Genomic DNA, 17,687 nt, shown 5'->3' on the forward strand with positions numbered 1-17,687 from the left:
GTTTAAAAGTTATTTTTAGAAACATTTTATTGGATGAATGACAAAATAATAAATATTGTTGACAATTTTTTATATTTTTCATGAAAGTGGTATTAAAATTTTTCGATTATAATTTATTAACAATTATCCTACAAGTATTTGTTAACATGATTTTTTATTTTATTTTATTTTTTGGTTGATAAGATTTTTTTATATTTTTTATTAAACTTGCAACTTTTTCAAGGCAAAAGCAATGTTTTTGGAAGAGATAAGAAAGATAATCTCCAAATACAGTCAAGATTTCTACCAAAAAATATATATATATACAGACAAGATACTATATATAACACACGGACCCGTATAATATGATTCTCTATTCCGTCTTTCTCACTACGTATATATACAAAATGAAAATGCGTAGTATTCAACACCATTATCCCCCATAGGGGCATCTTGGGCCCATAAAAAGATTCATAGATCATCCCTCCAAGCTCCTAACCAAGAAAGTCTCCCAGCAACAGCAAAAGCAAAAACCCCCAAAAATTCTCTCTGAGACAAAGCATCAAACACTTCGACTACTATCTACGATTCTCTCTCTTATACCCTAACCATGGCTCCAAAACCGAAACCCCATCTGGGTCTGATCCATACCCTCCTGTTCTTCGTTTCCATCCTCTCAAGTCCATGGCTTTCCCTCTCTGACCCAGAACCCACAGTGTACGAAATCCTCCCACAGTTTGGGCTCCCAGCTGGTCTTTTACCTGACTCAGTCACCAACTACACGTACTCCTCCTCTGATGGCCGATTCATCGTCGTTTTAGCCAAGCCTTGCTATATTCAATTCGATTACATGGTCTTCTACGACACGACCATCACGGGCAAGCTCAGCTATGGCTCTATCACCGGCCTCAAGGGCATTCAGGTCCAGAGGTTCTTCTTGTGGTTCGATGTCGATGAGATCCGTGTCGATTTGCCTCCCTCTGATAGTATATACTTCCAGGTTGGCCTCATCAACAAGAAACTCGACGTGGGTCAGTTCAAGACTATCCATTCTTGCCGCGATAAAGTCTCGGGGAATTGCGCTGGATCCTTGAAACGCTTTCTTCAGGTATAGCACTTTCTCAATTTTCCTTTTTTGTTTCTTGACGTATTTCCTATTCTTTACAAAAATGCAAGAGATTGATATACTGGTAAGAAGAAAGAAAAATTCTTGAGATTTTCTGGTCTCAAGGGCTCTTGAAATTTACTCTCTATTTTGAGTTATTGGTAATATTGATGGAGATATTAATTATACAATTGTTTAATGTTATACAAAAAGGAAGCTAAGTTAGACAAAAAGTGTGAATATAATTATAAAAGGGTACACAATCTTTCCATCTTGGTCAAACTACAAAATAAGGATTTGGGGTTCAATTTCAGTGTTATCACCAAACAAATGAATAGGAATATATATTCTAATCCTGTTAAAACTGATTCCTATGCCCTAGTAATAACTATTCTAGTTTACCAAATGTGTTCCAAAATTTAAGCGCACAAGGCTGGAAAAGGAAACAGCTTTCACATTTCGTGCACATTTCATGTTTATGTATGTGTTGGAATAAGGGTGTAGGTGATTCTCTTGATCCTCTTGGGAGGAATGCAGGGAAGTTTATGAAGAGGAAAAGAATTAGTAGATTTGTGTTGCCTTAATTGAAAGAGATGGTTTAAGTTTTTGGTTGCATCCTTTCATACATTGTCATCTTTTGTATGGTTCACCCAGGATCCACCAATTATGGTGTGTGATGGTACAACATGAAATTCAATAGGACTGTACCTATGACTCATTGAAGCCCCCATGAAAGCGTGAGGCAGTCTCTTCTTTGTTATTAAAAACCACATGATTTGACTATTGAGCATAGTATTCTGCTATGTATGGATGGATGGTGAGGATAATGTATGTGGAATTTGACTTTGAACCAGAGTAGAGTTCGTTCTTTTAATTAGATGAACATAGATCCTATAGGGTATAATATTTATCACACGTATGTTATTGATTACTAATGCTAATGAAGTCTAGCTCAAATGGCACCTCCCCTTGCAAGAGCAAGGTAGAGAGTGAGGTTGTGGATTCAAAACCTGCTGGCCTACTGAGTGTGATTGACTTACCAATTAAAAAATAATAATGTTTTTGATTAGTTAATCAGGCAAATATATATGGAATGATATCGTCATCAGTATTTCTCATAAGGCCAATATGCAATTCATATTTAATGCTTTGCATTGCTCTTATTGGATGTACCGTTTTCTTTGTGTTTAACATTTGCCTTTTCAATTCTACTTTTATGAAGACCCTTTTTTCTATATGAGGTTATAATATTGTGTGTCCCAGTTAAATTTCGGATGTGTTCTGACCTGTAGATCTAACTAGAATGTGTTCTTCAATGCTTTTTGAGATATTTGCATCATTAGTCTTGGTTTCTTAGGTTAAGAAATTCTAAAATAGGGAAAACTTATGCGGCAGTACCAACTACATAGATATGGGAGCCCTGTGCACTGGATATGACTTTACAGGGAAGTATTTATAATTTTTTTGGGTGAGTAGGGGATGGAGGGAACTTGTTATTTTTGAGTTGCAATTTTATCAATTTGGGAACATGGCAATCAGAGAGTATGAGTAACTTCTGTGTGTATCAAGTTCAGTATCAGTGCTTCTTAATTGAACGCCTTGGGTATATAGAAATCATGTTTTGACAGAGATTCATTAGTACCATTATGCCTTGGAAACAAATATCTGTCAGCTGTGATCTCTGTAGACGATTACTTGTTATTTCTGGAAGTTATGGAGATAATGTATAGCTCATATGCCTTGCTCATATTCATTTAGTTTTGCATTGATATAGACTAACAAAAAGCTTGTTACCAACAATGATAATGCTACCCTTTTCCATAGTCAAGTGGCTTCTTGAATCTCTGTTCTTTCATTGTATCAACTATTGATATGGATATGCTTCAAGATACTGACTTATCCATGTTACTTATAACTTGTTCTCATCCTTATTTCATTACTTGCAGCTCCCAACTCCTTTAAATGAATATCAGATGCTACTCACTGAGTAGGTGCTATGGGTACTTTTGCTGTAATATAGAGGGGTGCAAAAAGGTGTGATGCAATTATCTGCCTTCTAGCTGATATTTTCACTTTCAGACTCAAAAATGACGAGCCTGGTACAAGATTAGTATCTATGTAGAAGATCTAAGTATAATATGACCTATCGAAAAAAAAAAAAAAAAAAAAAAAAATATCTAAGCATAATATGTGTATATCTGGACAAGATGTTATCTTACTTTAGTCTGAATGCATTATGGTTTCATCCCTTTGAACTTGTACTGTACTGAAATATCATATCGAGGGAATTACTCCATGTGGTGGATGAATGACATTGTTAATAAAATTAGATAAGAATTGTAACAATTACAGTCGTAAGTAGGTTGTTCATGTTGCATTGGCGCGTGTGGATGCAAATGCTGTATGCTTTTGGATAGCCATGAAAACTTGCTGGGATCAAACTCCAGAATTTTTTATTTTGTGATGGGAAACTCTGGATATTGTGCCATGACAAGCATGGGATGAATGTGTGAAAGGCCATGGGCCTAACTGCTAGACGTTAACTTGCTGCACGAATTGGAACTTACCCCAAAAATGTCTATCTTTTTGGTCTATGTAGTGTTTTGCCACAAAAGCAGTACACCGTTTACACCCTTGACCCCCTCCCCCAAATAAGCTTGTTTGCCTGCTCTCCCTGCTGTTCTCATAAGATCCCATTCTTTAATTATAAAAAAAATCTTGAATCCCTGCTCACACTCAAGACAAATAAGTAAATAACAGAAGGGCATGGCACCTTGGATGTAGATGTTTGGTTTGTAATCTAAAAGTGTTCAACCAAGAGGAATGAAAAGATATAAGGACAATATTTCTTTCGCTTAAAACACAATATTAAATCTAGGGAAAAACCCTGTCAACCAAGAGGAATCAAATAAAATACATCTTCTCAAAAAAAAAAAAAAATTACAATAATGTTAGATTGTTAATAATTTCTTAATCCTTCATTGACATTTCTTTATCTCCCTTTTTTTTTTTTTTTGGTAAAGTGAGTTCGATATTGTCTAAAGAGTAACATTTTTAATTTTGAGTTCCACACTTATTGTTTCAACCTTTTCAACCCCTCTCATTCATTTATGGCAATATTTTATTAACTAAATCTCACAATAATTCAACCCTAAAGAACACTCAAGTGCTTGTTAACATTTGCTTATATGTATAGTTCTAAATTTTTTTTTCCTATAAAATATTTATAAAAATAATTCGTAAATCAATGTTGGCATCCATTAATATATATATATATATATATTAATCATTCATTTCATGAAACTTTTTATGAAAAATTGGAAAAACTATAAAAAAAAGTTAGTCACTTTTTCATTTTTCCATTAAAATTTTTATAAAATGGTTTATTAATGTATACCTTTAACATTAGTATTAGCATTCTATTTTACATTCTCAAAAGCCCAAAACATGCTTTATCCATATATATACCAACTACTATATGGATAGGGTTGAAAAATAAGAAATGGGATGTTGGGGGAGTTATAAAATGAAATGGTAAAATAAATAGGGAAAAATGCTCATACATCCCCTAAACTTTCAAATACTGGCTAAGACACCCTTTGAACTTTTTTTTGGCCAATTTACTCCATAAACTTTACATACTAGCCAAATCAATATCTTAGTTAGTCTACCGTTAAAAATCTAATGGATTGGTCACATGTGTCTCACATGAGATTTTAAAAAAACTCAATCCAATTAATAGAAAGAGAAAGCTAGATCTAGCCTGGAGAGAGGAAAGAGGGAGACATGGTAGAAACAAAGCCACCGTAGCACAGAGCCACTGTAGTCTCCCAGCATCTCCTCCTTGAGTCACCACAATAGTTGTGGCCATTACAGTAGTTGGGCATTTTTGTTTCTTCTTCTCATAAGGAATCTCTCTAGATTTTGCTTGGCCTTCTCTAACTTCCCTTAAATAAATCGTTTGATTTTGGCTAATCCACCATTCTCTTCATACGCCGCTTTGAGCCATTCGATGAGTGCATCAAGGCTACTCCATGCTTGTTTAAGTGGGCAAGCACATGGGGCAGGTGGGTTCAAGTGATTGAAATATAGGCACTCTTTGTTGTCAATGCATTTAATATTCCCTATGGAGAGTGATAAGGATAAAGTTGTAATGTTAAATGAAAAGGCATAAGGTAACGCCCCAAAACCCGTCTGTCTCACACTTGTGCTCATAGGCAAGCAATGGCAGTAGGAAGTCTACGGCTCTCCCTCGAGGCTGACGGGAGCACCTTGGGTGACTAAGATGGAAAGCTGACGACAATAAGCTAAAGGGGATACGCGAGGCTTTGACGGTTCTGATGTGGCATTACTTGGTCCCCACGCATGCGTAAATAAGGAAATATCTTGTGCTCCACATTTACTGCTAATCCAAAGGACTCCTACAAGGAAAGGGCTCCGCAAAATACACTCATGGAGACTCCTATAAGGAAAAGATCTCTAAGCCAATGAAGAGATGTCAATCATTTACTACTATAAAAGCCCCAATACCCTCACTAACCAAGGTACGCATAATTTACCCTGGTTCTGACACTCATAACTTGACCTTCGGATAGTATTTGGCTAGCACCACACCGATACTCTCCTTTAGGTCTTCACTTTCTGTGTTGCACAGGTGTTGTTTCGAGCACATGAGGACCGTGTGACTTACATCATCAGAAAGTATTTGTGAATTAATTTGTGCATTTCATTGTATTAGACCATTGCACCATGATAGTCCTTGTATTACTTCAAGAACTCAATCACATGGGTGCCATTGCACCTTACTAGACTTAAAGTTGGCTTGTGGTTCTTTAGTTTCTATAAGAAAGTGCTCTAGTATTGACATTTTTGTGAGTCTCTACTATTCAGATAGGTTGAACCAGCACCACCAAGCATCGTCAAGACACGGGCGGTGAGACGATGGGGCATCGTGCTGAGGTGGCTCTGGTTCCTTGGTGTCTTTCTTTCCATCGAGTTTCAAATTGGGATTGAGTTTGTTTTTTAAGTGTCACGTGAGATACATGTGATCATTTTCGTTAGATTTTTAACTGTAGACTAAATGAGGCATTGATGTGGATGGTATGTAAAGTTTATGGAGTAAGTTGGCCATCATGGGATGTTTTGGCTAGTATTTGTCTACTTGAAAGTTTAGGGAGTATATGAACATTTTTTCCAAATAAGTAATATACCATAAATAATATACCAACTACTGTATGAATAGGGTTGAAAAATAAGGTAGATGAGTTGTAAAATAAAATAGCTAAAATAGATTTATTATTATTATTAAATTTTAGATACCCAAGCGATTTAAAGCGTACGGCTATTAAAATCCTAATGTATATAATTCCCTTAAGGGATTTTATATAATATATATATATATATATATATATAATTCATTATTAGATAGTAATTATTGGTGATAAAAGTATTTTAACTTATCCTACGTAGACTTACCTCAACACACAACACGACACGACACCACACATACGACCATTGATCATCACTTACCACACCTTTACGCAAACGCAACCCAACTACCATTGAACTTCAACTTCTGCAAAATACTACTAATAAATACTAGTAATGAACAAGTCCTTCCTCTAATTCCCACATTACCCTTTATCATCCCTTCAAATTACGTCTTTCTCTCACTCACAACAAGTCTCTCTCTCTCTCTCTCTCTCTCTCTAAGCTCTCCATCAATGGCTTCTCTTCCTCTCAAACTCGTCTCTCCACTCTCTCTCCTCCTACTCCTCCTCACCCTTTTCTCACAAACCCATCTCTCTTTCTCCCTCAGACTCTCAAAACTCAGTCTCAACAACCTTCTATCCACCATCACAGTCACAGAAACAACCGCAGACGTCCATGACCTCCTCCCTCACTATGGCCTCCCAAAGGGTCTCATCCCAAGCAACGTTGACTCCTTCACTCTCTCTGATGATGGAACTTTCACTCTCCAGCTCTCTAGCCCATGTTACGTCCAGTTTGACCAGTTGGTTTACTATGACAAGAAAATCTCTGGAAAGCTCAGCTATGGCTCAGTGTCCAGTGTTTCTGGGATTCAAGCCAAAAAGTTGTTCCTTTGGGTCTCCGTCACTGGAATTCAGGCTGACAAGGATTCTGATATGATTGAGTTCTATGTTGGTTCTTTGTCCGAGAAACTGCCAGCTAAGCAGTTTGAGGATGTTCCTGTTTGTAAGACCAAGGCTTGTACTGGTACTACTTCAGCCACCAACTCTGAGTCAATCTAAGGTGATCATTATATCTGTCTTTGTCTTTTACCTTTTTACTTTTTGTTGAATAAGTTGAATCGTATGTATACAGGATAGGTAAAGTTTTGATCTGTTTGGTTTTTTTGGTTTTTTGTGGGACTAGATGGTTATGAATTATGATGTCAATTTTGGACAATTAGATGGATGATATTCATGCTGACAGTTAAATTGATAATTGTAGAAGTAGAACCGAAGGACAATTATATTTTGTATGCAAAATATGGATTGAAAATTTACCTTAAAAAAAGATATACAGATAAAGAAATTAAGATTGAGGATTTCTGATCTGCAAAGATTTACTGGGTATAATGACTGATGTGAAATAGAGAGTAATATATTTGATCCAATTTTTCGACAATGCGAGTGGGACTCTTTTCAATTCCTTTTCTAGACTGTCCAAGAAAGATTTTATATTAAAACAATGGAAAAGAGGATAAAAGAAAATAATGTAATACCACAAAAAATGGGTCAAAAACTGGGGAAAATTCTGCTGATCTATTGGTTGGGATCACTATGCTGGTGATTTAAGGATCACGGCTTTCTTATGGTTTGTGTTTTAAGATCCGACAACTAGTAGACAGAGAGTATTTTCAAAACCATGGAGTTCAAGTCTCCCAAATGCAAATGCAGTTTTGGAATTTTGACTGTAAAGGGTGCAGGACAATTTGACAATTTCGTTTTCATCAACTGTAATTCAATACTAATAATGTATCTTCTATTTTTGTTGGACGGGGTGGGGGAGTTGAACTTGTAATATGCCTTCAAACTTGGGAATTTGACAAGCCTAGAAAGTCCAAACATTTATCAAGCATTATGTTGGCTGTTATTGTAGAATCTATAGCTAATTAAGATGCATACAATCTTTTGTTAAAATTTAATTTTTGTCATCTATGTTTTTTAAGTTTTTTCTTATGTTACGAAATATGTGTTCCATATAATATTCTTTCTCATACCACTCCCTGAACCTTAATTAGTAAATATTTTAATGCATATCTCATGGTTAAAGGCTTTTGCTTGATTCATGTTTGATATATTGATAAGAAGCATGCTCTAGGAAAATAGAGTGAGACATATACAACTTAAATACTGAATACTCTAGAAGTAGCCACTAACCCACCTTGAATTTCCTAAGAACTGGATTTAAAGCTGTCATTTTTTTAACCTCACTTTGACAAAGTTTCCTAACACTATCACTATCATGCTTTCTCCTATTAGGCAGACATAGATAACAAATGAATACATTCTTGCATGTGTATAGGTACCACCCTTTGTGGGTGCTTTAGACTCCCATACTCTGCAGTCCCACTCCTTATACTTTCACCGGAACAATTTTTGGAAATTCTTGCATATTGTCAGGGCTGGCAAAAGGATGGGTTTTGGATAAGACCAAAGAATGGCACAAATCTTGCCCCTTCTACTTATCCAAAAAAAAAAAAAAAAAAAAGATTTAAGTTACTATTTTAAAATTATGGGAAAACATTGAGCATTTGAGCTGCTATCACATTGTAAATGCTGCTATTGCTTTATCTACTGCTTGTTTAGCTGTTTATTGCCTAGTTGTGATTATAGTATTCTGCAGATGTTATATTGCAGACTTATTCTATTTGCATTTGAATGTGAAAGTTGCCTATAGATGAGGGAATGGCACTAGAATCTTTCATATTCTGTTGTAGTTGGCCTTTAGGCAGTGTTTGAAAGAAACCTCAAGTTAAAATAACTTCAAACAATAATTTTTAATTGAAATTTTCTAATGAGAGTGTGAGGCGAAAGCCATAGTTTCAAGTGACACAAATGGATAACAGGGGTCCTAAAGCTCAAAACCTGAAGGCAACAACAAAGTTGCGTAGTGAAGTCTTCTCCCATAAGGTTGACTGGAAACGATGTGTGGGGTGGGATGGTAAAAGGCATGTGTTAGAAATTTTTTTACACTTGGGTTATGACATGGTATGTCCACGATACTGAAGATAGTGAAACTACAGTTTTAAGACTCCTTATAAGGCATATCTAGGTTCAGAAGATATTCTAAAGTAATCCATTTGGAATTTTATATTTAAGTTGCTTCCAAAGTCTGAAGTTAAATATTCCTCTGATTTTATTGCAGGTGAAGAGAACCTTTACATCTCGATGCACCACCTGCTCTCTAAGCTCTCCAAGTTCAGGCATATGATGGGGCAACATAAGCACATATGTATATAGATTTGTCTGTTTTCATTTGTTGAAGTGAACTGTGCAATTGTTTCTGTGACTACTGAGGTTGATCTATAAATAGATCTCCTCTGAGATCAATTATGAAAATACTATACTTGGTTTTAATATTCCAGTTATAAGGCATATTATTTGCATTTATAATTTCTTTCTGTCACTTTGAGGGGCTCTGGTGGGAGTGGAGGGAAGGAGGGGAAGAGGGTTCTTTGGAATATGGATATGAATATTACAGAAAGCATATATTATACAGAAAAAGTAACATTCCTACCATGGAATTTTTTAAAGAAAACCATCATTAAATCATTTATTGATCACTGGGTTAATTCCGAAGGAGGTTTTCCTTCCATCATTTGACTGTATCTTGTCATCTAGCTTCCCTTGCTAGCATCTGCAAATGAATCTATTTAGTAGTTCAGATGTATGATTTTAAAAGCAGAGCGCTGTCTGATTTCCAAAGGCATTGTTACTAGACCCTCTTTACTTTGCTATTGCAGCAAGCTTGCCAATCTGAATAAATCCGTGTTAGGACTCCTTATATAACTTTGACACCATATGTTTCACCAGAAAAGAAAGCTGCAATTTCAAAAAATGGTGCTGAAATGATGAAGCCTTCAAACAAAATAGTCTCCATTAACTGCAATAGATATTACGGAACTCATATTTGCCAAAACCACATCTTATGAAGCAGAGGTCATCTTTCCCCCTCCTGGTCTCCATGCTCCTGATCTTCCCTCCCGTTCTAGGCCAAGTACACCTTGCGCACCCAGCAAAGAAATTTCTTACCAACTGCACTGGCTATTTGTATTATCATTTGCATGGTTTCATTACCCTAAATAATATGCATTTATGTGAATATTTGCTATAAATTCTGTAATAAATTGTTCAGCATTTGTTCTGATTTATTCTTCCAACCCTCTTATTAGGGTTCATGGATATGTTGACAAATTCTAGTGTCAAAACATTATAATTGTGTTAGGGTTGAATTTAATTCAGAAACTGCTTTAAAATGACGAGGTTGTAATCTTCTCAAATATGTTTAAAAATGACGAGGTTATGATCTACTCAAATATGATGGACTGATGATCTTTTGCCCATGCCTTTTACCCCATACTAAAATTTTAAGTTAAATTTGTTTCATTAGAAAGCAGACATACGGGTCTTCAAAACAAACCCAAATATGACCCAATTTAGATTATGAACAAGGTATGACTATTTGAAGTTGGCATAACTATGTTGTCTTCAAGATTTCGCTTGACCCTCGCTAGAAGCTCACTTGACCAAAACTACAGCAAACAGTAAACCAACTTTGAATATATAACGACTTAACCTAATGATTCCCTATATAAAACCAATGCTTGTTGTAGAAATTGAGAGAGAGAGACTACTATATCAAGATTTCTCTGAGTGCAAACTTTCTTGAGTCTAAACATTTTTAAAAAGACCCTCTCCCTAGTGTTCCCCTTGTAAGATCCTTCTAGAGTCCCTCCTTCAAATCATTGAGGTTGCATACCCCTTTACCAATGAGTTCAATTGTGAATCCCTCCAAAGAGTTATTTGGAGTACTGGAGTTTTGATTGTGGTGAACGAGTTTGTTCATTGAGGAAATTCAGTAGAAGGATTTCAGGTTCTAGGATCACTACGGTGGGAGGCAAATGGATCGTTTGCTGAGGTTGCATAAAGTTTAGTTATAAAGGTTTTGTAAGTTTAGATTATTATAATTGTTTCTTCTATAGTGAATTTCCTACGGGGTTGAGCACCCCAAGAATGGTTTTTCTTTTGAAGAGTTCTTCAAAAGTTTTCACTTGGTCATCAAATTTGTATGTTGATTTTATTGCTTTTAGATTTTGATTATTTATAACCATGGTTAAGTTATCTATTTTGGAATCAATCAAAAAACTTAATATGTTAACCAATAAATCGTGGTTTAAGTTATTTGGGTGTCAAAATCAGATGATTTATAGCTCTTGCCTTTCCATGCAGAACTTTGCATGTCAACTTTATTAGAATACTCTGATTGACCTGTTAAAGATTTCCAAACTAGTGTCAATGTTTGACCCAATCTGCGAACACGACACGAACTCGACACAGGTTTTTGCGGGTTAGGGTTGGGCCTTAGCAAGTTTGGGTCAAAAACAGTTGACCCGGATGCGTCACGATAAGAAACCTATCATAAACAGGTCAACTTGCATGACCCGCAATAAACATATTTGACATGTCAATTTATTCATGTCAACCCGAAATGACACATTTAACACAGAAGTCTTTTGGCTGAATATTGCAAAAAATCGGGTTTATTTGTGATATAGGTACTGTTCAAAGTTATTTAGGGAAATAAGGAAAGAGAGTGAATTTCGGCAATACCGTTGCTCAAATTCTAACAAAAAGTATGAGAGAGGAAAGGTAAATGATGTGATGGGAGGAGGGAGAAAATTTTGAATTTCGATAATGAGATTACCGAAAATCCTGCCCAGCTGCCAGGTGAAGTGCCCGAAGGAGTAGTTGAAAGGAAACCAATTGTGGCAACCAAGTTGCCAAAATTGTAAGGGAGTGAGGAGAGACTAAATAAGAATTGTGGCAACCAAGTTGCCGAAAATGGGAGGAAAAAAAAAGAAAGAATTGTGGCAACTAAGTTGCCGAAATCTTGGGGAGGAATTTAATAGTAATTTTGGCAATGGATTAGGGGGAAAAAATTGTGGCAATTGATTTGTAGCAATGAAGTTGTTGAAAATGAGGGAAAAAAAATTTTTTGTGGTAGCCAAGTTCTAAAATTGGAGAAAAGAAGATTTAAGCCGAAAATTGGAGGAAAAAAAAAGAACTGTGGCAATGGAATTGCCGAAATGGAAGGAAAAAAAATTGTGGCAATGGAGTTGCCAAAAATTGGAGGAGAGAGAGAGAGGGAGAGAGAATTGTCTAGATTAAAAAAAAATATTTTGGATATTTATTCTAAAAAGTACACATATTCTTATTCTTTCCATGTGTCAGTCTTTTTTTGACCGAAGCAGTTTGGTTTGTGTGTATGTCATGTTCTTTCATTTCGTATTGTAAAAGTATTCTTTGCATGATTTGCCCTATGAAACAAATAATGATAGATTCAAGTACATTGATTCTTATTCTCAAAAAAAAAAAAAATACATAGATTCTTATCAATGCTAGATTCCTGTCCATGCATGAGAGAAAATTATGAAAGAAAAAAATGATTGATGTGCACACTATAAAAAATATTAAAAAAAAAAAAAAAAAAAAAACAACAACAACAACAAAGAAACAGAGATTCTTTGCAGTGAATATATTTTTATAGTTAAATAATTTGTTTGTATCAGAGTATCCCATCTTGGTCTGTGTTGTGTTATATTTGGTCAATTGGCGTATCTAGTTATACAGTTTAAAATCTAAGAATTTAACTTACATGAAACTTGTATCCTATTTAAACAACACTAATGTTATTGAAGTTTCCACGGTTCTTATTTTCTACTCTTTTTCCCCTAAAAATTCTATCAACCTTCTTCTCCACTCTTATTCCCCTCATAATTCTATCAACCATTTTCAATTCATGTGTGCTATACATTCTAAAAACAACTATAGAAACAATACTTGCAAATATCTATCCATTCTTTATCTCTTAAGTAGTTACTTTTCTTTTTATAATATTCATGTTGATATGTTTTAGGGACATAGCTAAGCATGAAAATATTGTTTTTGTTAAATTATTTGTTCATGAAAATCTTGTTTTTGTATTATGTGTTTTGCAACATGAACTGATTTGTATGATATGTTTTAAATTATTTGTCCATGAATTCTTACCTAAAATTTCATATAGCAAAAATATATTTCAAAATTGACATAAATTTTCCTTAAAGAAACCCCCCCCCCCCCAAAAAAAGGTTAGTATATGCTCATAAACCTTAAAATCTAAATTTTAGTTATAATAATAATAAAGAAAATTGTACAATATTAGAAATATTTATCTATTATCATATAGATACATGAGAACATTATATAATTTGTCTTGTTTTAGAAGAAGCAAGATGAAGAGCTATATAAAATAATTAATATAACCATAACAAATCCTTCTAAATGTTAATGTTATGCTAAGTTACTTAAGAAAAGAGAAATACAAAATAATTTTAACTACTATGATGGATGGTAATAAATTATCAATGAACCAATCATTTTTAATAGAATTCTCTCAACTCTAGCTATTTAAACATTGAATATTTTAATGGATTACCTTCTTGTATTGCATTTTAATGGTTGTGTAGTGTTAATATATTAATACTATTGTTATGTTTTAGTGTGAATAGTAGAAAAGTTGTTCATTTTTCTCATCCATTTCAGTGGAATAATTAAACATGACGAAAATGGAGTTTATTACGAAAGGTCACCTCCTTCTATGCTTCCATTAAGTCGGGGTGTTACATTTGAAGATTTATGTGATGGAGTAGCATACACGCTTCATATAAACAGAGAAAATTCAAAACTTACTATTTGGTATAGATTTCTTTTTCAATGTCATACACATCCTATGATTTACCAACAAGTTTTGGTAGAAGATGATAATGGTGTCAATGCAATATTTGATATGTTAGGCTACCAATATGGATTTGTAGATGCAGAGTTGTACATGGGTGTAGAGCCCATAAGAAGCCACCGAGATGTTTTTCCCATTCGATATGCCACAAAGGACCGAGTGCATCGTTTAGTTATTCACATGGCGGGCACTTTCATGATCCATATGCCACTCATACTGGTCATTATTCTGAAGATGCGGCTCGTTCCCCAATCAACATTAGTGGTGTTGACTATTATGTTCCATATACCCATGTTGCAACTGAGGACTAACATATTCCTTATCGTCAAATGAACACCAATGATGCTAACTATGATAACCCAACTGAGCATGTTGCACTGGAGACTACTTGTTTTGAGTTTGAAGTTTAGTATAACCAAACCGCCACTCAAAGAGCTGCTAATGATCCCAATGATACACACCGCATAGCTGCTACTACTCAAAATGCGGTCCATACATTATCAGAAAGGATGTGAGCCATGGATAGTGATGACCAACTTGATAACGACGAGGTCCATGATAATGTTGGAGATGAACAAGAGCTTCCCAATGAACCTAATCATGAAAGCAGTCCAACAATGACATTCTATGAACGCATGGGATAATATGATTGATCCAACCCCACCATTTGAAAAACCCATTTAGAGTACTTGGGACCTTACCCAAGACTTTTATGTGGACTTGCTTTTTGCTGATAAGGATAAACTACAAGCTGCTGTTAAACAATATCACATCAAGAGGAACCAAACATTAGGTGTAAAAGAGTCAGATCCAACATGTTGGTCTGTAAGTTGCAAACATTGTTCTTGGCATCTTCAAGCATGCTTCCGGGCTACACATGGGTTCTTTGAGGTTAGGAAATACAATAGTCCACACACATGTATAGAGTCTACGCTCACACAAGATCACGAGCAATTAAACATCCATATTATTGAGAAAGAATTGAGGGATATTGTCAAAAATGATCCAACCATAAAGATTTCTTCACTTCAACAGACTCTTTACAATAAGTACCAATATCGGCCTTCTTATTTTAAGGTGTGGGAGGCGAAACAAAAGACAATTAGTAGAGTGTTTGGTGATTGGGACAAATCTTACCAATTATTTCCAAAATGGTTGAAAGCTTTAATTGATTCAAACCTGGGCAGCAGGGCTATTTGGAGAGAACATTACCTGCTACTGTGCTAAGCTGTGTGATATTCGAGAGAGTGTTTTGGGCTTTTGGTCCATCAATTGATGGTTTTCAACATTATAGGCCAATGATTAGTACAGATGGAACTTTCTTATATGGTAAGTACAGAGGTAAGTTACTGATTACATCAACGTGGGATGGTGACAATAGACTTTTTCCACTTGCCTTTGCCATTGTGGAGGAGGAAACTGATGATAAATGGTATTGGTTTTTGTGTTGTATTCAGAATAATGTCACTAATCAGGATGGGTTATGTGTCATATCTGATCGTCACCCTGATATAATTTCAGAGATACAGACTATATGTCAATCAACACATTGGTATCATTGTTTTTGGCTTCGCCATGTGGCTAGCAATTTCAATCAACAAATTAGGAATAAAAACTTGAAGGCCATGGTAATGTGGGCAGGCATGGAGAATCAACTACGAAAGTATCAAATAATCAGGGATAGAATTACTCAATTAAATGTAGATGGTGATAAGTATTTAAGGGGATTACTGATGCAGAAGTGGACGTTAGCACACGATGGTGGACATCGTTATGGGGCAATGACCACAAACTTGTCTGAAAGCTTCAACGGTATTCTAAAAAGTGCTAGAAATCTACCCATAACTGCATTAGTTGAACTTACATACTATTGTTGTGTAGCCTACTTTGCCGATCGATATAGTAAGGCACGCACAGAGGTTATAGCCAATGAACTCATTACAGTCTATGCAAAGAATAAATTTAATAAATGGGGAAAAAAAGGCACCAAAGCATTCATTTACTGTGTTCAATCATGAAGATGGTGTGTTTGAAGTCAAAACACCAATAAACCCTAACTCTGCATACAGGGGTAATCATCGTCATGAGGTAAATTTGAGGCAGAGAACTTGTAGTTGTCAAAAATGGCAGGTTTATAAGATTCTATGCTCACATGTCATTGCCGTGTGTAAATATCAAAGCATCTTTGCAATGCAATATATCGGCCGCTGCTACCATTTGGAAGAACAAAGAATATACTCCAAGTACTTTGGAGAATAAGAATCATGAGAAAGAGATGAGGTGATTGACTCCTCCAAATATTTTTTTTTATCTAGACAATTCTCTCTCTCTCTCTCTCTCTCTCTCTCTCTCTCTCCTCCAATTTTTGGCAACTCCATTGCCATAATTCTTTTCTTTCCTCCCATTTTGGCAATTTTAAAAAACACAATCAATTGCCACAATTTTTTTTCCTCCCATTTCGACAATTCCATTGCCACAAATCAATTGCCACAACTCTTTTTTTTTCCCCTTCCATTTTGGCAATTCCATTGCCACAAATCAATTGCTACAATTCTTTTTTTCTCCAATTTTTGGCCTAAATCTTCTTCTTTTTTCCCCTCATTTTCGACAACTTCATTGCCAAAATTACTATTAAATTTCTCCCCAAGTTTTCAACAACTTGGTTAACACAATTCTCTTTTCTTTTCTTTTTTTCCTCCCACTTTCAGCAACTTGGTTGCCACAATTCTTATTTTCTCTCTCCTCACTCCCCTACAATTTCAACAACTTAGTTGCCACAATTAGTTTCCTTTCAGCCACTCCTCCTTCGGGCACTTCACCTGGCAGCTAGGTAGGAATTTCAAGTGGCAAGAATTTTGGTAATCTCATTACCGAAATTCAAATTTTTTCTCCCTCCTTCCATCATATCATTTACCTCTCCTCTCTCATACTTTTTGTTAGAATTTCAGCAACAGTGTTGCCGAAATTCCCTCTCTTTCTTCAATTTCCCAAATAATTTTGAACAGTACCCATATCACAAATAAACTTGATTTTCTACAATATTCAGCCAAAAGGCTCTTTAACACAACCCGTTTAACTCATATAACAAATAAATATTCATTTTATTTTAGAGTTGTCAAATAACTTTTATATCCAACCTATATTTTAAACTTAAAAATAAAAGTGAGTAATTACAAAAACTTACAAGGGATATAATTAGAAATTGAAATGGTTTGAAGACTTGAAGTGTATGCATTATTTTTGGAATGTAAATATATATATATATATATATATTTATATATATTTCTAGATGGATATTATATTTAATATTAAACGGGTTTAAATAAGTTGTGTCGCATTCGTGTCAACCCAACACAACCCGTTTATTTAGCATGTCAAGTGGATTAGGTCAGGTCAAGCCGTCTTATTAACGGGTCAGTTAAGATTGAAAGATCATGACACAATTATTAAATGGGTCGAGTTCGGATTGACATAACATGAACCCGACACACTAACCTGAATTGATACCCTAACATGATATGATTGGCCTTTTCATATGAAAGAGGATCCAATGGTCTGTCACATGAAAAGCTGAAAT

At 35.2% G+C, this 17,687-nt stretch overlaps 2 protein-coding genes across 2 annotated transcripts; both read left to right on the forward strand.

The window, feature by feature from the left end:
• The first annotated feature begins 359 nt into the window (after positions 1-359).
• On the forward strand, positions 360-3,418 carry LOC115977080. Its single transcript, XM_031098735.1, has 2 exons — positions 360-1,087; positions 3,031-3,418. Exons 1-2 carry the CDS (start codon positions 590-592, stop codon positions 3,073-3,075), a joined length of 543 nt encoding a protein of 180 aa, XP_030954595.1. The 5' UTR covers positions 360-589; the 3' UTR covers positions 3,076-3,418.
• A 3,283-nt stretch (positions 3,419-6,701) lies between these two features.
• LOC115977089 lies at positions 6,702-9,723 on the forward strand. Its single transcript, XM_031098747.1, has 2 exons — positions 6,702-7,357; positions 9,479-9,723. The coding sequence occupies exon 1, from the start codon at positions 6,808-6,810 to the stop codon at positions 7,354-7,356; it is 549 nt and encodes a 182-aa protein (XP_030954607.1). The 5' UTR covers positions 6,702-6,807; the 3' UTR covers position 7,357; positions 9,479-9,723.
• Positions 9,724-17,687: the final 7,964 nt, after the last annotated feature.

This window comes from Quercus lobata, chromosome 1 (assembly GCF_001633185.2).
Source record: "Quercus lobata isolate SW786 chromosome 1, ValleyOak3.0 Primary Assembly, whole genome shotgun sequence".
Lineage (NCBI taxonomy): Eukaryota > Viridiplantae > Streptophyta > Magnoliopsida > Fagales > Fagaceae > Quercus > Quercus lobata.